The sequence below is a fragment of the Ailuropoda melanoleuca genome, chromosome 1 (genome assembly GCF_002007445.2).
Source record: "Ailuropoda melanoleuca isolate Jingjing chromosome 1, ASM200744v2, whole genome shotgun sequence".
Taxonomy (NCBI): Eukaryota; Metazoa; Chordata; class Mammalia; order Carnivora; family Ursidae; genus Ailuropoda; species Ailuropoda melanoleuca.
The window spans coordinates 49,848,213-49,874,616 of record NC_048218.1 but is presented as its reverse complement, the minus strand read 5'-3'; the positions used below and the strand labels follow the sequence as shown (position 1 = coordinate 49,874,616).

Here is a 26,404-nt window from a genome sequence, read left to right as displayed (position 1 = left end):
ATCGGCATTGATGGAACTAGAGGGTATTATGCTAAGTGAAATAAGTCAAGCAGAGAAAAACTGAATGGGAACCCAGAATTTTATATCCAGTAAAAAGATGTTTTGAATAAAGACATACTAAATTGGATGAAGGAAAACTGGGAGAAATCATAACTAGCAGACCTGTCCTTAAAGAAGTCTTAAAGGAAGTTCTTTGGTTGAAGGGAAATGACGCTACATGGAAACTCAGATGTACGAGAAAGAATGAATGCACATTATACATATATATATGTGGTAAAATATAAATACTATTTATTTTTTTTAAAGATTTTATTTATTTATTTGACAGAGAGAGAGAGACAGCCAGTGAGAGAGGGAACACAAGCAGGGGGAGTGGGAGAGGAAGAAGCAGGTTCCCAGCATAGGAGCCTGATGTGGGGCTCGATCCCAGAACGCTGGGATCACGCCCTGAGCTGAAGGCAGACGCTTAATGACTGAGCCACCCAGGCGCTCCTATAAATACTATTTAAAATAATTTTTTTATAAAGACAACCAATCATTTAATGTGATATATACAGCATTATAAAAGAACCTTGAGACAGTATAATTTCACGGACATCTGGGTGGCTCAGTCTGTTAGGCATCTGCCTTCAGCTCAGGTCATGATCCCAGGGTCCTGGGATCGAGTCCCGTATCGGCTCCTTGCTCAGTGGGGAGCCTGCTTCTCCCTCTGCCTGCCCCTCCCCCTGCTTGTGCTCTTTCTCTGACAAATAAGTAAATACAATCTTTAAAAAAAAATTATAATTTCATTTAATTTCCTCCATCCTTTCTGCTATTGCTGTCATATCCATTATGGCTGCATATATTACATCCATCACACTATAATTGTGTCAAAGAGGTTAAATACATTTATAAAGTTTCAAGGGTTCTATATTATTACATAAGTAGATTGTTGTAAATTAGGAGCTCTTATGGTAATTTCTAGAGCAATGACAATAAAAGACTACAAAGAGGTACAGTTAAAAGGCCATTAGAGAATTAAAATGTAATACTAAATTTATTTTAATAACTCAAAGGAAAATAGGAAAAGAGGAAGAGAGAACAACCTGAAAACAAGTAGTGAGATGGTGGTCTTAAATGTAATTATATCAACACTTAAGTGTAGCTTGGCTAAATCCTCCAATTAAAAGGAAGACTGTCAGACTGTACTAAGCAAGCAGAATAACTAAATGCTACATTCCAGGGAATAAATTTTTTTTCTAGAAGGTCCAGATAGTAAATATTTTGGGCAGTAGGCCATATGGTTTGTGTTCCAACTCTTCAACACTGGCCTCATAGTGTGAAACAATACAAACAGTATGTAAAAAAAAAAATGAGCATGGGGACGCCTGGGTGGCTCAGTGGGTTAAGGGTCTGCCTTTGGCTCAGGTCCTAATTCCAGAGTCCTGGGATCAAGTCCTGCATCTGGCTCCCTGCTCCATGGGGAACCTGTTTCTCCCTCTGCTCATGAATGAATAAATAAAATCTTTAAAAAAAAAAAAAAAGAAGAAGAAAGAAAAGAAAAGAAAAGAAAAGAAAAAAAAAAGAAGAAAGAAAAGAAAAGAAAAGAAAAGTTTTATGGTAGCATGGCTGTGCTACCATAAAACTTTATTTACAAAATTGGACAGCAGCCTGAGAGTCATAGTTTGATCAACCTTACTGTATATGAAATGTACTGTAAGCATACAAAAATAGGAAATTGAAAATAAAAGGATAGAAAAAGATACACATGTAAACAGTAAGCATATGAAAGCAGTATATCTATATTAATATCAGGCAATGTAAAATTCAACACAAGGAACATTACAGCAATAATGAGAGACATTTTATAGTTATAACAGATGCAATACATAAAGAAGTCATAACAATTGTAAGTGTATGTCATTAGTGAAAACATAAAGCAAAAATTGACCAAATTCAAGGGAGAAATTAATAGACAAATACACAATCTTATTTAGAGAAGGTAATACCCCTGTCTCAGAAGCTGATCGAATTAATGGACCAAAATCCCATATGCACGATCATGATGAAGTAACAAGTACTGAGCTAGCTCTAGTATTGGAAGTGTATGCTTATAACCCTCTTACATGTGAAGTAATTTCATATAATTGGGAAAAAATTCTGTAAGGATAAGAAGATATAAACAAACTATTATCTACCTTAATTTGACATACAGCTATAGAACCCTGTACCCATCAACCACCAAATACTTTTTTTTAAGTGTCCATCTAGCATCCACCAAGTAATACTGCATGGCTGCATGGGAGGCCAAAAAGAATAGATCTCAATGCATTTCAAAAGACTAAAAGCTTGAGAAAGCTTAACAAATCAGAAGTCAATGAGAAATGTTTGGAATTTAACAATGTTTGGAGTTACATGGCTCCAAAGAAACCAAAAGGAAATCTGAAAATATTTTGAGCTGAATGAATATGAAAATACAACATACTGAAGTTTGTGGAATTCAACTAACACAATGCTGAGAATGAAATTCATAGTTTAAGTATTTGTGTTATGAAAGAAGAAAGGCTAATATCAGTTATCTAAAGTTTTAATTCACTTTATGAAATTAGAAAAAGAAGAGAAAGTTGAACTCTAACTAGAAGAGAATAGTAATCCTAAGAGCAAAAAGAATTAAAATTAAAAATAAGCATTAGAAATAAAAGCAAAACAAATAAAGTTATTTGAAATTATTAAGAAAATTAATTCTCTAAAAAGACTGAGCACGATAAAGGAAAAAATACAAATTAACAATATTAAAAAACAAAGTGTTATCACTACAGAATCTGAATTCTATGGGTACCTTTTCTTTTTGCAAAAATGTCAACTTAAATGGACATTTAATATTCAATAATCAATCAATATAATTTACCAGAGTAAAGAATATAAGAAAACAGTATGGTTTTTTTGTACAAATAATGTAGATGTAATGTAGATGTAGAAAGAACATGAGAAAATTCAACAGTAATTTGTGATAGAAACTCTTAGTAATCTAGGAATATTTCAAAAATTTCTTTAACCTATTAAAGGACATTGTGTAGTAAGGAATCTGGTCTTGTCCCAAAAGAGGCCTGGGCTTTGTCCTCAGTTCCTGGGAAATAATCTCTAAATAGTTAGAATACTCTGAATGCTAGGAGTGGCTTTCTTTTCCTGGTGGGCGTCTTTAATCACAGCTGATAGTTTATGCTGAGATGATGTCTCAAGATAGGTCCATCAACACCCAATGGCTTAAGAGTGGGGGCTGGCCACACCTGAAAGAGCAACTATATGATTTATAGCTTTAGGTCGTGTGATATCAGTCTGATTTCTAAAGAAGAGTGAGGCTGGAAATTGAGTTTAACTATATGGCCAAGTAGTCAATCAGTAATGCCTATATAACGAAGCCCCAGTAAAAACTGCACAGCAAATCTCAGGTGAGCCTCTGAGACTGGCCATACTCCATGCTTTTGCTACACATGAATGCCAGCAGAGTAACACATTCCTGAAGACAAAGGAAACTTCATATTTGGAATTCGCTCAAACTCTGCCCTATACGTCTTTTCCTCGGCCAATATCCATTACTTGTAATGAACATAAATGGGAGTATATTAGGTTCCAGTAAACTCTGTATTTCTAAAAATTGATCAAAGCTGAGCGTGTTTTTGGGAAACCCCTCAACTTGGATTGGTATCAAGCGAGGGTGCTCTTATGTAGACTCTTTCTCTAATTTTGTATTTGGACCCTAACTCCTTGCATCTGGGGTCAGAAGTCTTGGGCAGACTTGGCAGTTGGAAGGACTGTACCTTAGCCTCACAGTTTGGCTAACTTTGCAGAGGCATATGTGAAAAACACAGAGCCAATATCATACATAATAACAAATATTGAACAGTTCTCTCCTTAAGATTAGAAATGTAAGGATTTCAACAGCTCTATTCAACATTGTATTGGAGGTCTCTATGAGTGCAATAAAGCAAGAAAAAGAAATATAAAAAGCATACAGAAGGGAAAGGAAGAAGTAAAATTATCTCTACTTTCAGATGAAATAATTGCTTACATAGAAATCTTAAGAAATTCACAAAACAACCAACAGAATTAACAAGCAAATTTAGGAAGATGGTTATATAGATTTCAACAACAAAAAATTAATCATATTTTTATATACTACTATAAAAATGGAAAATAAAAATTGCAAAATAATTGCATTCATAATAGCTGCAAAGGACATAAAGCATAAGAATAAATTTTGTAAGACATGTCAATATCTACATTAAGTTATAAAATATTGCTAAGAAAAAATGGAGAGTAAATGGAGAGATATATGATGTTCATATGTTGGACACAAGAGGTCAAATTTAAGATTAAAATCTACTGAAATTTATCTATAAATTCAAAGCAACTATAATCCCACAGAGCTCTTAATTTTTTGGTAGAAATTAACAAGTTGCTAAAATTTATATGAAAATGCAAAGAAATAAGGTTGCTAACACAAGCAGAACATAAAAGTTGAAGGACTTACGTTATTACTACTACTACTATTATTATTATTACCACCACTACTACTACTACTAGTACTACAAATGTTCCAAGGTCAACATATGGTGCTGGAATTACCTGACAAATATATGTATAGGAAAAGCAAAAACCAACCAAACAGAACACTTTTATCTTACCTCAAATGTACAAAGTTTCCAGAAAATGACAGAAAAATATCTTTGCCATTTAGGGATAAGCAAAGATTTTGAAAAGTGAGCACTGGTTTTGAAGAGTGAGCACAGAAAGCACTAAGCATAACAGGAAAAAGTTCCTAAATTGTTTTTCATTAAAATTAAAAACTTCTGCTCATTAAAAGACATCATTAAGAAAAGAAAAAGAAGCCAACTCACAGACTAGGACAAAACAGTCACAATGTATCTATAACAAAGAACTTTTATACAGAATATGTAAAGAACTCTTACATCATTCACAAAAAAACCCAAATACCAGTAAAATCATAAGTAAACGACTTGAACAGTTGCTGCAGAAGAAATGATGACCAGTAAGTACATGGAGCTTAAAATCGTTAGGTCTCAGAGAAATATAAGTTAAAACCAAAATTAGATATAATTTCACACCTCCTGGAATGGCTAAATTAAACAGAATGACAACCCCAAATTTAGGCAAGGATGTGGAAGAACTGAAACTCTCAAACAGCTGGTAGGAGCTGAGAACTGGACAACTACTTTGAAAAGCTGTTTGGCAATTTCTTATGAAAAATATTTACCCTGTGACCCAGCAATTCCATTTCTAGATATTAACCCAAGAGAATGAAAACATATGCCCACAAAAATGCTTGTATAAGGTTGTTTTTAGCCATATTATTCATAATAGCCCAAGCTGGAAACTATCCAAATGTCCACGAACAAGAGAATGGATTAAAATAATGTGACATATTCTAACAGTGGAACACTACTCAGTACTTTCAAAAAATGAAATCATTAATACATGTATCCCAGGAACATTATGTTAAATGAAAGAAGCCAGGCACAAGAGAGTACATTCTGTGTAATTCCATTTAAATGAGGCTCAAGATTAGGCAAACGTAATCTCTGGTGATAACAATCAACACGGTGGTTGCCCAAGGGAATGTGGATGGTGGGGCTGAACAGGAAGAGTTCAAGGGAACATTCTGGGGTGATGGGATGCTCTATTTTGTAACTGGAGTAATGTTCAAAAAGGTGTATTACATTTATCAAATCAGATTTAATTGCACATTTACTGTAAGCATATTTTACCTTAACACAAAAACATTACACTGAGAAAAGCTAAAGCATATACGCCTTGTAGCAGGGACGGAAAGAACCAGGCAAAAGGTGCGATGAAAAACTGCATACTATTTGCATTTCCCTTTCTATTTACTTTCCGGGTGGATTTATTGGTCTAGAGACAGAGAGTAGCTTCTGTGGTTTCCTCAAGTTGTATTAAAAAGGAGGAGGTATCAAGGGGAAGGGAGTGACTAGAATTATCTCTAGGGAAGCTCTATTCAGGGCAAATCACAGTATCTTTCAATATATTTGTCCAGGTAAATCAGGCTAAGGATCACTGCTTACAGTTTGGAATTACAAAAAAAAAGGGGTTGTTAGGGGTAATATGAAGTATTTGTAGACTAAATTCATCAAGTGAGAGTTGAGTAACTTCAAATGAGTTGTTTTTTCTTATTTTAAAGTTTATAAAACAAAATAAAAAACCAGTAAGAAATGGTAAATGAAAAGCAAGCATTTCCCTTCTTTTCTTAAGCTCTCTCTCCAAAATAGTAACAGCTAGCCCTGTCATAATGCCTTCATGTGCCAGGCAGTGTTCTAAGTGTGGCATAGATAGGAAATTATTTCAGCGTTAGGGTATCTCTGTCTATATTCCATTGAGACTAATAAAACTGCTTGCGATCACACACCTAGTAAGTAGCAAAGCCAGGATTCAAACGTCAGGGGTCTTGCTCCAGAATCATGCACCACGTTACACAGTTACACAAATATGCTAAGTGCTAACCACTGTGAAATGTACTCAATAGAAATAGAAAGAGTGTGGCTGGTGGGGGGGGGTATTCATTGAGCATACGTATATAAGATTTACATGCATTTATTATTAATTTTTCCATTTTTATTACTGAGACCCCACTCTCTAGCAGGGAAAAGCCTTTAAAAATGATTCCGATTACTTTGGCTTGGTTTGGAAATTGATGGGGTAAAAATAAATATAAAATGTAACTTTTTTTAATTTTGGAAAACTTGAGAGATTTGAAAGAATTACAGAGGTTAGAAATGCATCTACTACTGGAAGGGAAGACAAATGTATTTAAATCATTCTCTTCAGCAAAATATTTTTGGGTCAATTGATTTGAAGGACAAGTTTAGGCATTTATAAAGAGTGAGTACGTGGGTCAAAATTTTTATGGTTGTCCTAAACTTTCTTCATTGTTTGGCTTTTTTGTAACTTTAAATATGAGAGAAAATTTAAATAGTAGAATCACAATAACGTTGGAAGAAGCCCTAGAAGTGGGTGACCCTCTTGTCTAATCTGTGACGCATGGAGAAGTCTTGGCCTTAGGGTCGGTGGGCCTGGATTCTCATCCTCATGTGTCAAGTCTTAGCTACAAGTCCTTGGATAAATCACCTCCTTGGAAGCAAGCTTGCTCACCTATAGATTGGGGGTGCCAGGATCTGCTAAGCAGGGCTGCTGAGAGGGTAAATGTGATGGTGTCTAGGAAAGCCCCCCGCAGGTAACACAGACTAACCAAACTGAGGAGAGTCACGTAGCTGCCACCCAGTCACAGAGCTGGTAAGCAGCAGAAGGGAGTTCACACTTAGGTCTCAACTCTGTGCTGTGTTATTTCTGTAAGTACAGTGCCTACTAAGGGTTCAAGTTGCTTTTAAATAACTTTTCAGAATATTCACCAACTTCTTTGTGATATTTCCCTCAATATTATAGACTTGTTTCGAGATCTCCTTCAAAGGAGGTAGGAGACTAATAATGGCGGTGTCTGAACAAAGTGCGCCTTCCTTTTAATACTTCAAAGTTGCTAAGACACTAGGTCTTAAATGTTCTCACAGCAAAATGAGATGATAATCATGTGACGTGATGGGGGTGGTAGCTAACGCTCTGGTAGGAATCCTATCATGAGATATAAATGTATCAAATCAGCATGTTGTACACCTTAACCAGTGTTGTATGTTGACTATAGTCCAATTAAAAAAATATTTAGTGGGGGATGAAGGAGGTTGGCAAAGCGAAGGAGGGTGAGAGTGGGAGGCATAAGCAATACATCATGATCTTGGGAGGTGGTATCATTTGAAAAGATAGAATGTTAAAATGGAATTGTACAGTTGAAAAACAAAAACAATACCCCCTTAAAATAATTCCCACATGAAAGAGTTCATGAAATTTCAGGTGTTTCAAAGGAGGTTTATGTATAACAAATTTGAAGACTCTTCTAGAGGGAGCATGAGTAATCACTAACACTTCCTAGGAAGAGGGACATTTTCTGTGATTTCTCATTTATGGCAGGCCTGGCAGATACCACAGAAGGGTACCAAGGCTACCAGGATTGAAGACCGGGACCTGATAGTGTGGAATTGCCACTTTCAGCAAACTGACACCTGTGCAGGCAATTAAGCTCATATCCAAGAGAACAGTTATTTTTTTCCTTCTTCCCTGGTCACAGCTCTCAGGAGAGTGAGCTTCCTCCCAGGCCAAGCTTACTAAAGAGTTAGAGGAGAGGAGGGCTCTAATCCCTGCATCTCAGAAGAGCTGTCAGCATTTTCTGGGTTTGAAGAAGGAAAAGAAGAATAAAGAGTTGGTCTTATTATTACCACTTTCCATTTTATATCCTTAGAATTTCTAAGACTCTCCATAGAAACTCTCCACTGAAACAGGGAATCCTTAAGTCGTCAGTAAAAATTTTAAAAAACGGCCTTTCATTTAGGCCAATGGTGAATATGGGGACATCCATTATATAAACAATTGGGCAATTAATTAAACATAAAAAGAGAATATGCACAAGAACAGGATGCCACCTGCACGCACTCAGCCTCAGAATTCAAAGTGTTTCCTTAACGGGGGTAGTGTTGGTACAGCACATAGCCTGGCTCACGGAACAGGGCTTCCATTCACATTTGAAGAGAACACACTTGAAATTTAAATTAAAAAAAAAAAAAAAGAAGAAGGGGAAAGAAATGCATGTATACAGAAAGCTAGAAAATATTTTAAAAACTGAAAATATTATATTTTGAAGCAAGCCCTTTCTTCTGGAAACATTTCAGGTAGTACCTAGCAGGAGAGGGGAGGGTCATGGATGGATGGTTCTGCCCTTTGAATGGCCAGTGACCTTGTGATTGACTGGATGGGGATTCTACCATTTCTCAATTATCTTACTTCCCCTCTAGTCCACTCTGTTATTTACGGTTTGATAGAATAATGGGACATTTTCTTTTCTTCCTTTTTCCAGCTGCCTGCTAGACTATGGGTAGGGAAAGAGAAAGAACCCAAAATTTGGATTAGCCCAATTTCTAATATAAGGGGAGAGGCCACATCAGCCCTGCATTTTAGAGCACACCCTCCCATCCCTTGCACTATATTAAATGCCAGCAGGCAATCAAAGTCAGAGATGAAATTTTAATTCCAATGAAGTCTTGAGGCAGCAAAATATATTTGAAATGATATGTGATAATATAGAATAATATACTACACGTATTATCTTGAATAGGTTAATTTCACAGAGACTTGGACACTGTGAAATAGGGTTAATTGCACTTAACTCATTAAATTGTTGAGGATTTCAGTTAAAAAAATAAGAAAAAAGACTAATAGGTGCTTATGTAGTGATAAATGAGGGAAGCCATGAGAAATGTGCTATAGATGGTCCTCAAGCACAATCTTCTCAAATTATTCAGTGGGGAGTTGATTTTCCCTCATGGGAACACACATTTAATTTTAGAGTAGGTATTGATTGGAAATAGAATTCAGTTAAAATCAACTTTCTTGCAAGATCTTCCATGTATCAGGAGATACTAATGAGAAAAAATTTAGAAAGGCTTAATAGCATTGTTAAGAAACAAATAACATTGTTTCTTGAAACTTCAGTGTTTAAGCCAAGTCCTCTTTAGTCTTTTTTGCCAATGTAGGACCGTCTCTGTTTTTTTTTCTCAGACAGGAGTGGAATAATAAAGCAACATACATGAAAGAACTGACAACAGATTTGTGAGTTTTATACTTACATAAAAACTTCATGAAAATAGTCATGAGTTCCAGTTAGAAAAGATAAATCTCTTGGTAAGTTTCCAAGATTCACACCATGTGTATTTTGAGATGACAAATATCTGGTTAGTGCTTACTTTCAGTTTAGCGATACGAAGTATGGTGGTCAGGGGTCTCTTAAATGCAACAAACCTGGAAATTATGGTTTTAACAAATGCCTGAATAAGTTAGTGGCTATATCATGCTGCCTTTATATTTTTCCTTCATCTTTGGCTCTTTTTTCATTATTATTATTATTTCATTATTTTTTATTATTCTGCTTTATTATTATGTAACTATTGTACTATAAGATATGCAAGAGAGGATTTGGAACTCAAATAGCAGCAGAGCTACTGCACAGCTAAAAACAATGTTCAGAGGACAGGATGGAGAGAAATGGAGAAAATAATAAAAAAATTATAATTGAATCAGTCCTAGTTCTTTAATGTTCTCCTATTTGTTAAACAACTAGACATGAAGTAGACTTAGTCAATTAATGCTTTTTGCCTAGAACTGTAAATACCCTACAAATATGGGAAATGGTCAGTCATCCATTTTCATTATCAAAAAATAGCCATTGTAAAGAAAAAAGCTTCTAGTGAGAATTTATGATTCAAAGCAGCATAAGAATCATGAGTCCTTCTCTCCAATGAATATACCAGATCACAATGCCAAGTACAACTACTAAGCATTTCCTGCTGCAGTCCTCCATATCTGAAATAGATATGAAAATATGTAGCTCATACCAATGGAATCGGGAATGCATGTTAGCGAAGTATCGCTAGGTATGTTAACAAAGGCACTCTTAAATAATTCTCCTTGGGCATAAAAGATTGTTTCTCTCCTCTCTCCCCACTGACTTTTAAAAATGCCAATGCAAAGAACTTCCCTTAAATGTTGTTTAAACCTCCCTGCTCTGCGAGCTGTATCACTGAGTCTTTTAAATAAAATGTTTAACTCATAATTTTTACAAAGTGTTTGCCATAATGGTGACTCACAAGATCGTTAATGGTATTATTTTGCAAGATGGTAAACATAGGGGTATGTATCTGGGGGAAAACTTTGGACCGTATCTTTATTAAAAAACCTCTCCTACCCACATAAAATGGTGATGAATTAGCTAATGATAGTAATGAAATCCTCATATTGATTTGAAAAGTTGAAGAATAGAAAAGAAGAAAGAGTATACTAGATCCAAAAATGGCCTTAGCAATTCTTAACCTGAAAGCTCTTGTTATGAAAGTATACTTACTCTGGACACGGGGATTAATAATAACTCATCTTGCAAAAATGCTGGCTTATCTCAGAGGGCACTAGCAAGGAATAACCTACCAGGAATGCAGAACACTTAGCAAATCTTAAGAGTTTCAAAAATTCTTCATAAAAACACTTTGATGCTTGGGATGAGAGTTGCAATTTATTACTTTGCTTACAAATAATATTAACTCTGGCAAAACTGATGGGCTTTTTACTTAAATAACAGTTACCGAGACAAACGTTCAAGTCACATGGTAAAATCTGCACTTACTTTAATGAGGCACTTTAAAGGAAATCCATGAAGTCTTAACCCTTGACCTAAAGACACTATGAAGCCGAGTGTCTAGCATTAATTTATCCATGATTTTAATTCTGAGTCACCATATGATAATAACCAATGAAGTAACAACAAAAAAAATCCCACACACATAATTTTTTTTTATTCACGGAAGGATAAACAGTGTCTAATGAGATCCTGGCAATTAGAACAGGATGATTAAGAACATTGGGGGTGTTCCAAAAATTTAGCATTTATTTGGTCAAAATGTAGAAAACTACTGTTTATTTTTCAGCTCAATTCCAGGATACAGAGAAATTTCATTTTTATTCTTTTAAGAAATAAAATTACATTGGAATGCATCAGAAATCCTAAGTAAATAAAATGGAAATACCCCAGGCCCAAGCTGTTAGATTTGTGAGTACCTTATAGTGGATTATAAAGAGAGAATAGGATTTTGACCAACAAGAAACTTATACGCATAGAAGTAGAATTTTAATAAGATATTGCCTTTGGGCAACTGCTTACATTTCCTTTCATTCACATGGTACAGGCAATCTTCTAAATTTTCCACAGAAACCACAGACACAAGCCCACATGAAGTGTCAGTAGGTAAAAGGTTTGCTGAGAAAAAGAACACATTTGTCACCAAGTGACAGTGGGGACTGCCCAAGATGGAGGAGTGAGGTGCCGAGATCAGAAGTGACTGTACCCCGGTGTGAGAGTGGATGAGTTCACCAACTACAACACACAACAGGAACAAGTTTCTGCCTTACATGACAAAAAAACAAAAAAACAAAAAAGCCCAGAGAAAAAGGCATGGTGAGAGAAAATCCGACCTAGTGACGAAGCACACCGATGCCAAAACAGCACTGTCTGAAATCAAACACAGCTCCGGCCCTTACGAACCGTGTAACCTTAAGCAAGTCATTTAACCATTCCTTGCCTGAATTCTTTCAAATGTAACATATGAGTAATAACAGAATCCACTTCAGAGATGAGTTGCAGGATCAAAACAGAGCTCAGTACGTGCTCATACAATGTGACCTTAAAAATTTCTGAGCTATTGCCTCCCTTTGATGGCAGCTCCATTCGAATATTACTTTCTTTACTGAAATTGCTTTCTTTAGAGGGTAAGATCATGGGTCTTACTTATTGAGTCTGCTTTTTCTTTTGATTTTCTTTTAAGTTAACTTACCTGAGTTGTTGAAAGGGGTGATACCAGACATCAAGAAAGTAAGTCCAAAGTTGCCACTAGCTCTACACATCCCCTCGCAAAAATCAATTTCCTCATGTTTGAAACAGAATCACTAATGAAACTTTAAAAATGCAAATGCTAGGACCCCATCTCTATGCACTCACATCCAAATCTGGGGTCAAGGCTGGGGTGATGAGAAATATTCGGCATGTGTGTATGTTAAGAATCTTCATTGGTTAATCAGATTGTAAACCATTATAAAGCACTGTTAGATAATTTTTAAAGTTGGTTCCATCTATATTATTTATGACTAATAATTTTTTTATTTTATTTTTTTAAGACTTTACTTATTTGACAGTAAGAGAAAGAGAGCACAAGCAGGGGGAGCAGCAAGCGAGGGCGAGGAAGAAGCAGGCTCCCTGCTGAGCAAGGAGCTTGACATGGGGCTCAATCCCAGGACCCTGGGATCATGACCTGAGCCGAAGGCAAACGCTTAACCAACTGAACCACCCAAGAGCCCCTACAACTAATTATTTTTAATCTAAACACCATCTAAATAATTTTTAAAGTAGTCTTTTTACTTGGTCTAATTTTCTTTTTAAGTCCAGCTAAAATACTGACAAATTTTTCTTTTTTTCTGAATTAGATCCTTTTATGGACCGAAGTGACTTAACTAGAACGGAGAAGTGACAAGACACTACTACCTCACCAACAGTTTCAGTGCTGGCCAGTCCCATCACCGCAGACACCTGGCAGGATGTACTAACCACTTTTAATTCCTCTCCACCAACCTCAGCCGCATGGCTTAGAATAGTTGACCTTTTGGAAGTATACGCTTTTTAAAACACCCCCTAGCTCTGAAAAAAAATCAAATAGTTGAATTTAGACTACTGACTGAGAAAAATAAGGGGACACATGTGAAACCACACCCCAATTCAATTCTCCAACGCTGGCAAAGCATTCACTGTGAGCTGAAAGCAAAACATGATCCTCAGCCTGATTTGGGGGACACATCTTTCCCATCACAGAAATTACATGCCCGGCTCAAGTGAGTGTCATTACACACTGTATTAATAACTCTCCCAGTGCAAGTCAGTGAACAAGGTCTTCTTTCTGCAACTTACTTTGATTTCTTCATGTACAGCCAGTAGACCACACCAGCGACTAGGGCAGCAAGGAGGAGACCAACGACGATTCCCACGATTAGCTTTGCCTGGTCATTTACCTTTTCTCTGTTTTCATCTACAACAGAGAAGAAAAGCCCACGCAATTACAGACACTGCCAAGGATTTCTGAGCAGAAGTTAATCTGGTTATTATTTCTTATTAAAAATAATTAAGGCTTACTACTACTAGGAGTAACATGCAAACTTGTGCTTTTAAAAGATAAAATTTTTTAGCATTCTTACTATCTTGTCTCATTTGCTGTTTTAATTCAAGTCAAAATTGTGGCAGCTAAGAAATTACTTATACAATGACACTTCATAAATCTTGAGCTGATAGTCAAGGAAGAAGAGTCGGCAGCATAGTACCTACCACTTATCTCGTCTGCCTCATCGTGCTCTGGAATACTTACTGAAATGAAAAATGTTAATATGAAATTAAAAACAAAATCTGTTGATATATGAAAGTCACCTTTACCATTATAGTATGATGTAATAATACTCAAAGATAAAATATCTATTCTACAGCTAAGGGTAAAAAAAAAAAATTTACATTTAATAGAGCGTGAACTTCCCTACAAAGAAATTAATCTTGTTTTAAGGAGAGTCGTTAAAACTGCAAAGGTATTAATCTACCACAGAAAATTTCACAACTGACAAGCTTTAGTGTTAATCTGAAATCCATATTAATTTCTCCACTATTTACCACCTTTTAATAGGACTTTTTTTCTTTAAGAGAAACAAGCTGCCATCTATCAAATCTATAGTGCAGTGTTTCTCAATTTTTCCTGCCTCAGTGGCAAATTCATTTTTATCCTCCAGTATCAGGGACTTGTCATTAGAGATGTTCTCACAGTTGAGGGGGCGGAGATTAAAACTTGGGATGTCTCAGAGGCAAAGAGGCATCATCTGTGATGTTCACAGAAGCCCTCCAAACGACTCTGAGCGCACCATGCTCCTGGCCCATTTTAAGAATTGCCAATGTGCTAGATTTATCACCTAATATTAAATTACATAAATATTCTTCTATGGACCTGCACCAGAACTTCCAGTGACTTTTGTTAAAAAGCAGATTCCCAGACCCCTTCTCATACATACTATATTGGAATTTCAGGAGGTGCTCACTAAATTTGAAAAAAACTGTATTAAATGTTCATCAAGCCACTGCAAGGTCTAGAAGCCACTATTCAGTGGGTCAGAATAAAAGAAAAACTTGTGTTCAGGAAGAAAGGATAAGTTCTCTTTCTAGGTAGGACAAATCAATACTCGCTAAATTGAATTTTGAGAAGTCAATGCACCTATTTTAAAGTTAAATTTGTTTGGTTCTTTTCTCCTGTCACTCCACCAGGCTTTTTATATTCCAGTCATATTCTGTTAAGGACCATTATCTTTACACAATTATTTTTTCCTAGCTCCAGCTACTTTTAGCCAGTATATCCTTATCCTGCTAATATTACATACGGGAATCCAACTGACTAAAAAGTAAAAGTTTGGAAGGTCAGTTAGCATCCTGTCCAGAACCAAGCCTCATTGCAGGGCCTCTCCTGATTGAAGGTTGACACAGCAATAGGAACAATGACAGAATTGAAGATGATGGATAACTTCAAATTAAATGACAATTGTTTTCAGAAAAAGCTGGTCAGCATGTCAGATTTTTTCACTCTTTCTAAGATAATTTCATTTATCTAATTTTTAGCTATGATTTAAATATGATATTCAAAATTATCATTTTAAAACTGGATTTCATAAATTCTATTACCAGTTTTACTACCAATTTGCTAAATGACTATGCATGTGTCATTCCTATTCAAAATAAAGGCGGGATAAATACCACAAAGAACTGGAATGCAAAATAATAGATTAAAGGGAATTAAAATTTTACCAAAATTAAAACCGTGACAAAAATGCTTTAAGATAATCTTTGAGTTATCTCTATTCTGAACACAAAAAGTGGATTAAATAATAACAACTCAGTTATTATCCTCTGTTGCTCTTGGGAAATATTCCTGGACCAGGTAAGGTCTCTGACCCAAAAAGCATGAAATGATTCAACTGTCTAGACAAGGATAATACAAGGATGGACACGAGGACAAAAAAAAAAAAAAAAAAAAGCCTATGACGATGAAACCAGATGCAAAATAAATAAATAAAACTTACCATAATGCAGTACAGGAAGATGGGATTGAAGATTTTAAACTAATGAAGAATAACTTCAAATTCTCTTACTTTTTTTAATGCCAGAAATGAAATACTCACTAGCAGAGACATTCAAGGAGTTTACTGTTCTCTCCAGCTGGTTTTCTGCTGTGCAAGTTAATGTAACATTCTCTTCAGGGGAAATGATAATTTTACTATAATACCTGCCATTGATATAAGGAGATTCCTCTGTCTGGAAAAGAAGAGGGAAGATGGGTTTAGAAATAGAAATGGATTAAAACCTTGGAAAAGAGTAATACCTAGTGAAACAGGGAGGTGCTTCGTAGTGCTACCTGGTGTTCCAGGGTACATGTAAGGTCATCGATAAAGACCAAATCAGGCTTATATCTACAGCAGGGAGGAAGAAGATTAGTGAATCCATAACTGAATTTCTGTTTACGCTCCTATCGTAAATTCTAATAATTAATTAAACTCTTCTCTTTTGATTATCATGTTAGTTAATATTTTGGCATGATAGTATTTTTCTCAAATAATTGGTCATTAACTAGTCACTAATTTTCTCTTTAATAAACTCAAGAATTTAATTCTTATTTGTAAATCATGTCATTGTTTTTCACTTAAGGGGTTGATTCCTTTACCTTAAACCATTATTTCTAAGTACTGATATAACGTATGATTTGCTCATGGGAAAAACCAAACAACTTTTTCTTGTTTCCTAAGCTAAATACAGAGAATGGGTTATTTTTTAGTGACTGCTAAGTTCATTTGGTTTTTGTGAGGTCTTAACGAGGACAATCACTACATTTAATTCCTCCAAAAATAAGAGATATTCACTTTCTTTTCTTTTTAAGTAACTCTACACCCAACGTGGGACCCGAACATAAGAACCCTGAGATCAGCAGTCACATGCTCTACCAACTGAGCCAGTCAGGTCCCTGAGACAATTCCCTTTAATTTCTTCCCTAGGACTTGAGTCCTAAACCCAACTGCACTGAAGCAAATACGTATTGGAGCTATTTTCTGAGTTGTGTTATGCCCACCATGTCCTACCTTGTTCTTTATTTGCTTTCTCCTCAACTATATGATAAGGGCCTTGAGGACAAGAGATAGTCTCTTGTTTAGGGATATTGTCTAGTCCCTGGGGCAGGAGTGCTTAAAGGCATCAGTAGCTATAAAACAACAGATTCACCATGTGTTTGAGGAGGGAACAAATAAAAGATTATAGATGGATCAGCACAAACCTAGAACAAGAAAAATAACACATCACCTAGTGGCCCAGAATCAATCCTTCTCCTTGACAATGAAGAATGACATTGTTATTTTTATCCTCATAGTAAGTTCACATTCTATTTTTCCACTTCCCATTAGTATTTTTCACATGACTTTCTCAGAGTCTTTGTTTTTGTTTTATCTCTATAAAATATATTCATTCTGAGTGGCCTTTTAAATCTTTGTATCTGTTCATTCACCAAATATTTATTGTGTGCTCATTTTTCTATTTTCTATGCTTGTAGTACCAGTACCCAAAGGTTCTTTTTTGCTATAATTATTATTTGATTAGGTAGAAAGCAAAAAGGATAAATAGAAAAGAAAAAGTCATTTTTGAAGATTTATTTTAGAGAAAGAGCATGCACACAAAGGAGAAGGGGTGGAGGGGGGGGAGGGCAGAGGGAGAGGGAGAGAATCTCAGGCAGACGCCCTGCTAAGTACAGAGGATGACACCACACAGGGCTCAATATCACAACCCTGAGATGATGACCTGAACAGAAACCAAGAGTTGGACGCGCAACTGACTGAGCCATCCAGGCGCCCCAGAAACAGTCGTTTTTTATGCTAAAAAAAAAAATCAAACCCCAGATCTGTACACTGTCAGCAATTCAGCTATTTCAGGTCTTAAGTCTGAATCCAGAAAAATGCATTTCCTTAGAGTTCAGGTGCCCAGAGCCATTCTGCCTTTGTCATGCATGCAACCTTGTGTGTTCCCATTACACCGAATAAAATCAGGAGTCATTTGTTTCAAGTGTGTCCACTCCTTTGGGAAGCTTCCATACTTAGAGTTTTGCAAATATATATGCATTACCCATAGCTGAAAGAACCAAACTTCACCTTGCTCTGCAAAACTATGTTGTATAAGCTGGATCATCAGCCTAACTAACTTCCTTTCAGAGAAAGAATTTTAACTTCAAACTAAATGCAACTCTGCTTTATGAATGCCTTCCTGGATTTCCATTGGGTCCAAAGCTGGGAAGAAGGCAGCACAGAAGATTCAGACAATCAAATGGTGCCTCTGGGTGTTCCATAAGAGTCTTTAACTGGCTCCACCGAGAAGAGGGACATGAAGACTTTTGTAGAGAAAATGGTATTAACAAGTATGTCAGTAACCCAAGCAAACTAGCCATTTAATGGGATGATAGTTCTGAACCCCTAGTGACAGGCCAGATTCTCTCTGTACTTCTTTTCTTTTTTTTTATTGTTGTCAAAGAGAAAATTACTGGTAGTGTCCATAAGTTCTTAGCCCTTTACTATTACTATTACTAAAATGTCCTGACAAATTTACAAATATTAAACTTTGGTTGATGCCTACTTTTGTTTAGAAGGAAACATCCTAGACACTATATGTTTAGCTAGTCTTATTCTGGCCCTAGGCCTGGCATACATAATTTAGACCGTATGTTCACAAACGGTGACTGTGTTCCTCACCACCCCCAGGGCCCAGTTTTAAGAAGAAATATCCCTTAACATGCATAAGTAAGCAAAGTAATGGAGGCCACTTATACTCAGATGTGTAAGTTTATGATGCATAAAAGTGTATACCTTAATGTTTTAATCACCCGAGTTTCAGAAACTAATGACCACGGAACAACACTCAATTTACATTCTTTTAAAAACAGATACTGACCACAACATAATGATTCTCCCATTCTCCATGGCCCTGGGATTTAAAATTTCTCTTTGAGCCATGTTCTTTCCTTTGGAAAAATTAAGAAGTTAGCAAAAGCCTCCTCTGAGAATGAATATACTGCAAATTTCATGTTGCTAACAAGCTAGCCTACAGCTTAGGCACTTAGTAAAACCCCACATTGGGCCAAGCGCGGCATCTAACAAGAGGACAAATACTTGCTTGGTTTATGACGCTTCCGCTGCCGGTAATTGTCCACTGTATAGCTGGCTTCGGAAAACCTTCCACATGGCAGATTATTGTTTTAGACAGTCCACTGGGATCAGTTTTCTTTGTCATTTTGATTTGAGGTTTTCCTAAAATATCATTAGAATCAAAATAAGATGTTACACTAAGATCATAAAGGAAACCAGATATCAAATTCTCAAAGAAAAATCTGCATTGCTGCTCAGGTATTTCTTACCTTCTACTATTAGTGTCAATGACTCTCTTTTCTTTAGGCCTTCAACCTCTTGCAGAGCAGTTTCACAGACATAGTTTCCAGCATCCTGATAATGGAGACTAGAAAATGATGGGCTAGATCGAAGCCTGATGTTGTCCTGATTTAAAAAAAGCTAATTACTTCATATGGCTCAAATACAACTCTCCACATATTTATTAGATAATCGTGGAGCCTAAAATTATTCTTCCAGATCTAAGGAAAATGAACATTCCTTTTTCTTAAACTTCAGACACTTTCAAAAATAATTTCCCTTTTCCTTTGTAGTTTTACACATTCAGAGTTTTATTTCGGACTCTTTAATTTACTGAATTTGTAATTTGAAACAAATTATACATTTCTGAGACTCAGTTTCCTTATTTTTGAAAGGGGATAATAATCTTACCATATTGAATTATTTGATGACTTAATTATGTAAGTAGTATAATGTATTTACATAAAGGAAAGTTCTTAATTGATGATAGCTACTCCTTGTAGTAAACGTAGATGACCGAGTATAGAGAGGCATTGGAAATCTGTGCTATGTTATCAGTGACAGGCATAAATGCCAGAAAGCCATTTGATAGGATGCATTTATCAAGACAGGGGATCCATTACAGAGCCATGGCAATTATAACAAAATGTTTTTAAAGAAATCATTACTAACAGCTTCCTACCCTAATTTCTATGAACAAAGGAAATGCAGCATTTAATGTAAAAAAAAAATCACTTGGTATACAGAAAATAATGCTATTTTACCAGTAATGGAAATTCTAAGCAGGCAACTAAACACAATCCTGACATCATGTGGTCTTTCTCCACTATGAATTTTTCTCCACTCCCCATCAGCTAACCACTGGCCAGGCCATCTTGATCAGCACTACCAACATTAGGCATTCAATGAACAACAGTGACTGCAGTTGATGTAGAAACTGGTTTAGCCACGTAAACTTAGTCTCTTTAGTCCTGTAGTGAAGCAACAAGTGCTTATGTGATTACCCAGTAGTCTAGTTGCGTAGAATGTGTCTAGACCTTTGACCATGGACTACTACAAATATGCAGTCTACGGAGTGACATTTTAATTATCTGAGTGAAACAAGAAGGGTGATGAGGCTCCAATTAAAGGAGAATAAAATAAGAAACTGCGCTTTAAAAGAAAGCAAGTCAGAGAGGATCTAGTGTTAAAAGTGATCAAAAAGCAATACAAAATAATGTAAATTTTCAGCAAGAAGAAATGCTAACAATACATTTCTCCACAATTTTTTATAAAGATAATTCTTGTCAACTCCTATGTGAAATGGTTTGTATGTGTTTTGTCAACATGTGCACTGGGTGTTTAGATATACTAGCCGAGGACCTGAATAGTGGGATTACAGTTACAACCTTTCCCTTTGGCGATAACCTTGTCTCAAATCACCAAGTACCAATCCTACTACCTCACTCTAAAAAGGTAACAACGACTGGGTTCCCAGTGATGGCTTACATTTCAGACAATGACAAGACTCGAGGAACTCACTCAGGAAATACTGACTAAGCTCCACTGTGTTCCAGGTGCTCTACTATGGCCCAGGGCTGAAAAGGGATCTCTACCTTCAAGGTGCTATGAATTCAATGAACTCACATTCAGACACTTATGCTCAGTTGCAGGCTGAAAGTTGTGTGATCAGAGCACAGTATTTATTAAACCCAGTACGGTCTGAGTTTGAGTCTAACTCTACCACTTAAGAGCTTCCTGATTTCTCTCCTCTCAACTTCTTTCCAAATAACATGGCGAAATAATAAATGTCCTGAATATTTCATAGGGTTCTTTGCAAATGTCATGTGAGAATAATGTGGATTAAAACACACTGAAAATTGTTAAGCTCTGGAGCATAGAACTGTATACATGTGTGGGTCCATGAGCATGTGTGCATGCATAGAATTCCTTAGTAGATACACATAAATCTATGTCCCAAAGTAAATTTCAGGCAATCAAATTACGGATGCCATACTGTTGTTGAGTACCTCTAAAATTTTATTGTGACATCATTAACACGAATATAATATAGAGAAAGAGAGCATGAGTGTGAGTGTATAAACATATTACCCACAAGTATATGTATTTAGAGGTCATAGTAAATGCAAAAGAGTCAGTCAGTCCAAACAGTATAATATTACCAAGAAATACGACTTACTTTCATCCATACCACGGTTGCATTCCTACTAGCAGATATTGTGCATGACACAGGCAAGGCATCACCAATCTGCTTGGTCACTTCCCCACTTGGGTTTAAGGTCAAATCCAAATCTGTGAAGCAGAAAATCTGCTTGAAATGTAAAGTCCAGGAAAGGAAGATAGTCAAAATATTTTGGAGAAGAAAAGATAAAAGACCAAAAAAAAAAAAATCCTTCTAACTGTATTCAAAATTCAGAACTAATTTACGTGACCAAAATAACTGAACTGTTGGGGCGCCTGGGTGGCTCAGTCTTTAAGCGTCTGCCTTCGGCTCAAGGCGTGATGCCAGCATTCTGGGATCGAGCCCCACATCGGGCTCCTCCACTGGAAGCCTGCTTCTTCCTCTCCCACTCCCCCTGCTTGTGTTCCCTCTCTTGCTGGCTGTCTCTATCTCTGTCAGGTAAATAAATAGAATCTTTAAAAAATAATAATAACAACTGAACTGTAGTGTAATCAGCCCACTTTTGCAAGCCAGGTTTGAGACCAGTTTGGACAAGGAAATGGTCAATCTAACTGATTATGCATTTATTTGCCTTTAACATGACTGATGTTTTGAGTGCATAGAAATATTCCCCTCAGGTCTATTACCTTAAGAAAAATAATTCTTAAATCAATTCTGGAAGAAAAGAAAGATGATGACTAGGTAAATATTATAAAAAGAGTTGGTAAGGCATGCCAGGAGAAAACTAAGTATATTTAGACAGCAGGTGATAATCTGAAAAACCATGAGGTAGTCTACCTGTTTCTTAGAGAGAACTGACTGTAATAGTTAGATTTTTTTTTAAAATGCAATTCCATTTCTCATGCAGTTGAAATTTTAAATAAGATCTATTGTTAGGGACACTGTCAGCAGACATCATTTTTTTAAAACAGGATAAACACATCTAAGGAGGTATAATCATTCAGATGGAAAGTAATTTCTACAAAAATCTTACTATCACAGTATGATCTCTATGAGGAAAACCTAATTCAACAGAACAAGCATTTATTGTGCAGCTACTAAGTAGCAAGCACTGATGGGAGATACAGAGATGACTATAAGCCGACAATTTACAATTTTCGAGGTAGAGGTAATATGCGCTCAGCTATGTGACTGACACGCAGCAGCATGAAATCAGCACCTACTAGCATACACACTATAGAGTAGAAGCTCAATTAGTATTTGTTGAAAAGCTAAAGGAAGGGCTACAAACGGAGGCAGAAGCAAAGACTTCTGGGAGTGTAGAGAACAGAGCCAAAATGGGTTGCAAAGCAGTAATAAAGGCTTGTATATGAGGCAGTATCTGCTTGTGGTCCCTGACACTTGAGAACGGCTTTGATAAATGGAGATACAGGTTAAACTTTTGGCACATGAACAAAGGCAAACTACTGACAGAGTACAGCAGACTTCACCATAGTGAGTAATCTGGTATGAATGGTTATAACACATGAATGATAAATCTATATAATTAGTGGAGGCCAGACTACAAAGGACTGTGTTTGCCACGCTAAGAGCTGAGACTTTATTCTACGGCAGTGGGGATTTCCTATCGCACCCCCTGCTTCTCCTTGGTTTTACATGTTATAACTGCAGTTGGCTGATAGTTGGCCAACATCATTTGTAATCCTTGTTTTTCCCGTTTGATTGTAAGAACCAGGAAGGGAGGACCCGTGCCTTGAGCTGTCACTGTGCATGCTCTGCAAACAATTATTGCATGAAGGACAGAAGCACGCTTTCACAGTTTCTCATTAATATTAAAATATGCATGATCACAGAGAAAAGTTGCGGCATTTCCTCGGAAAATCTGGATTGATTACATTTAGATGAAAACCCTACTCAGGGAGAGTTAGAAGCTTTTGTTAGTCGGACAGTTAACGTGCCAGTGAGAAGATAAAAAGTGATTTTAAAGGCTGATGATGGACTTGGGAAGTTCTGAGGAAGAATCTGTGTGCGCATGAATTGGCAGAGGACAGGCAGACGTTTCCTCAGCAACTACGGACGTGTGGGCGGAGAGCCTGATGAGGGGTCTGTTCTGCAAATACGTGCGAGTGTGGCTTGGTGCTTCCCTAGCCACACTCCCTTCAGTCATCTACGGAAAGGAGACAAATCTTGTTTTCAGACAACAAACAAGCAATCAAGGATAAATGGGCAAAAACCAGGATTTTTATGTTTTCATTTCATGTAATTCAGAGTAAAATCTTCATTTATTTGTAATCCTTACTTCAGCTTTTAAAGAGAAATATAGGCCTTAAAGCCCGATGTTATAGTCTACCTTTCAAAACCAAAAAGCATTTAAATCCAATTAAGTGCACTGAAATCCAATTAAACTGTTACATACTTTTGTTTAATTTTGTTTTTCTTTATCACAGTTGATCGCTGCAGTACAATATGGGTGCACCACATTTACCTGATTACTCTGCGAACTATTCCTCCCTGCCTGATGTACAAGCGATAAAATAAGGCCCCTTTCCTTCTAGGGCCCTGAGTAGCTGGCATCTCTTAAACATAAGCTTACTGTACCATCTATAAGCACTAGATTATTGGTTACTGGCCACAGATCTCATGGATAATGCTATCAGAAAGTTGTTTCACAGGAAATTCTATCTGCTGGCTGTATTCTCTCACTTCCCTTTTTTTTTTTTTTTTGGTCATGGAACAGGCTGAATAAATGGTCCCAGGACTGGCTGGTCCTCAGAGAAAAAGTAGCATTGTTTTTATCTTGAGAGATTGCAGCTTTCTCTCTAACCAGTTTCTGATGGCAGACCTCTCAGATCTATACAACATGAATATGGCGCAAATAGAGAAATGGCCTGGCTGTGAACATTTCTTAACAGTCCTCTATTTTTATAGGGCTCCCCAGGGTGTGCTCCCAACATCAGACACTCAAAAGCAACCATCTGGCTATTCTATTCCCCAATCTATCTATCTCCTTGTATTTCCCTCAAAGTTTTAGCTACTATCCTGTATGTTTTCCACGCATTATAGGTAGAATGAGAGATTTAGAACCATTTCCTCAGAACAATTTCTAGTCTTTCAATTTTGAAACAAAGAAACCCCTCATACTCAATGGGATTAGAGCACATCATGTCTAGAGAAACTTTATTTCAGTGGAGCACGTCAAGAGGTGTTATTGGGTACAAAGGACATACTAGAAAGTTTGGCTTATACCTCTAAGCAAGACTGACATTTGCCTAAAGCACTCTGTAAATTCTGGTGTTACTGGGAAGCAGTTCAAATTAGTTCCCCCTTTCCATAATACAACAGGTATATCAAGAATACAGACTGTCAGAAATTACAAAATAAAGGACCTGAGTGCTCTTTTTCATGTATCTCTTTTCCTATCATACTAAAGTATAACTTTTGGAGTATCTGGGGATCAAAAGCAGGTTAAGAGTAAATGAATACATTTAGGGTGATTTTGAAGAGTTTCTGTTTCCAGAAATTTTCTGTCTTCTATATAGAAGCCAATAAATGGCTTTCAGTAGTCTCTACCTCTGCTATTTCCAAAAGCTGAGTTTATAGTAACTATGTGTTGCTTGGGTTTCAGTGCTAATGTTATTCTGTAATAATAATAATAAAAATAAAAATAATAATAAAGATACTTAGTCTATACTTTTTTTCTGGGCCAAATGCTAACGTTGCGAACCCTGAGAATATCTCAATATTTTCTTAAATATAAAATGAGTAATTTCTTTAAGATCCACATGAATATTTTCTTGATACCACAAACTGAAGACATTTAGAAAGAAGACGGACATTTACCACTGCCAAAAGTTGCACTTATTAGATCCACTCAAGATTCAATCTTGCAGTGCAAATCTGGACCAAAGCTGAGTTTGCTTTGATGCACTTCAGTAAGTCTATTGAAACCACCCTACTTAAGAAAAACATAGTTGCAATTTATTTGAAAGACAGCCAAGTTAGACTATTAGAGGCCTTTGAAGTGAAGTTGGTAATGAAGAATAAGGTGACTTACAGTGAACTGTGATGGCTGTTGAAGCAATCATGGTTTTTTTGTCTATCAGGGAGCATTTGTAGTCTCCTGTTGCATTGCGCCTCACATCTGTCAATGTGTAAGTATTTGAGCTTCTTATTCCTTCAGGCTGTCCCTTTTGATAGAGGCAAAATGTCAGATGATTACACTTGGTAGCTACAGTGAGATGAGTTGTATTTCTTGATGAAAACAGTATTTTCTTATGTAAGAAAAAAAAGGGAATGTGTTTCTATGATTGGACAAATGAGAGTAGAATTTGTGTTGCTTGATTTCTGGAAAAATAATAGCAATTTTGGTTCTAAGGAAATTGAGGAGCTGATAAACATGATACTGATGACATCTATTTTATTGACAGCATGGCTTGAATTTGAGAGTTAAAGCAGGTTTTTTTTTTTTAAATCTATATTTCATTTTCTATTTATGTCTTCTAATTCAACAAAAAGATGTGAGGCAATTTAAAAGAAATCATGCCACATATCCAAATAAAAAAGAGAGGAAAAAAAGAAAGGAAGAAAGGAAGGAAGGGAGGGGAAAGAAGGGAGAAAGAAGTGAGGGGGGGATTTTTTTTTTTTAACAGAGTGAAGAAAAAGAAAAGAATTAATAAACTAAGTTTAGAAAGAATATAGATGAACTAGGTGTAAATAGTAACAAAAAAACCATAATCATCAGATATTGCTGTAAAGCTAAGACACAAATTTGGCTCTCATCTCTGATAGCCAAAGTAGAAACATAATTAGATTCAGAAGTTCATTTGCATATGAGACAAAAACAGTATGTTTTTTGAACATACTGTTTAAAGAACATACTATTATCTATTGGGAGAAACAAACTTTTCTACCAACATTTAAGTCTAAAAGAAATCAGCTATATTAGTCTTCTAACGTAGTAGATGATATTCTTAAATGCTGCTGAGAAAGGTAGTGGGTGACATTTGTAAACGTAACCCTTAAGTAAATGCAATATAAGGTTGTATACGGCTTCTCTCAATGGAAGGTTATGTCATACACAAACCTAGGAAGAGCTCTGGG

At 36.3% G+C, this 26,404-nt stretch overlaps 1 protein-coding gene across 3 annotated transcripts in view; it reads right to left on the bottom strand.

The window, feature by feature from the left end:
* The window catches only part of ALCAM (activated leukocyte cell adhesion molecule), a 204,743-nt gene that overhangs the window by 6,577 nt on the left and 171,762 nt on the right, over positions 1–26,404 (bottom strand). For 2 of the 3 annotated variants that reach the window (XM_019796245.2, XM_019796247.2), the window contains exons 8-14: positions 25,359–25,491; positions 21,362–21,474; positions 19,173–19,308; positions 18,932–19,065; positions 15,910–16,042; positions 14,027–14,065; positions 13,616–13,733 (exon numbers count right to left, since the gene is read on the bottom strand). In XM_019796245.2, the coding sequence (XP_019651804.1) occupies positions 13,616–13,733; positions 14,027–14,065; positions 15,910–16,042; positions 18,932–19,065; positions 19,173–19,308; positions 21,362–21,474; positions 25,359–25,491 (806 nt within the window). The remainder of the gene's footprint in view (positions 1–13,615; positions 13,734–14,026; positions 14,066–15,909; positions 16,043–18,931; positions 19,066–19,172; positions 19,309–21,361; positions 21,475–25,358; positions 25,492–26,404) is intronic. The other variant, XM_019796246.2, reaches the window with a different exon arrangement.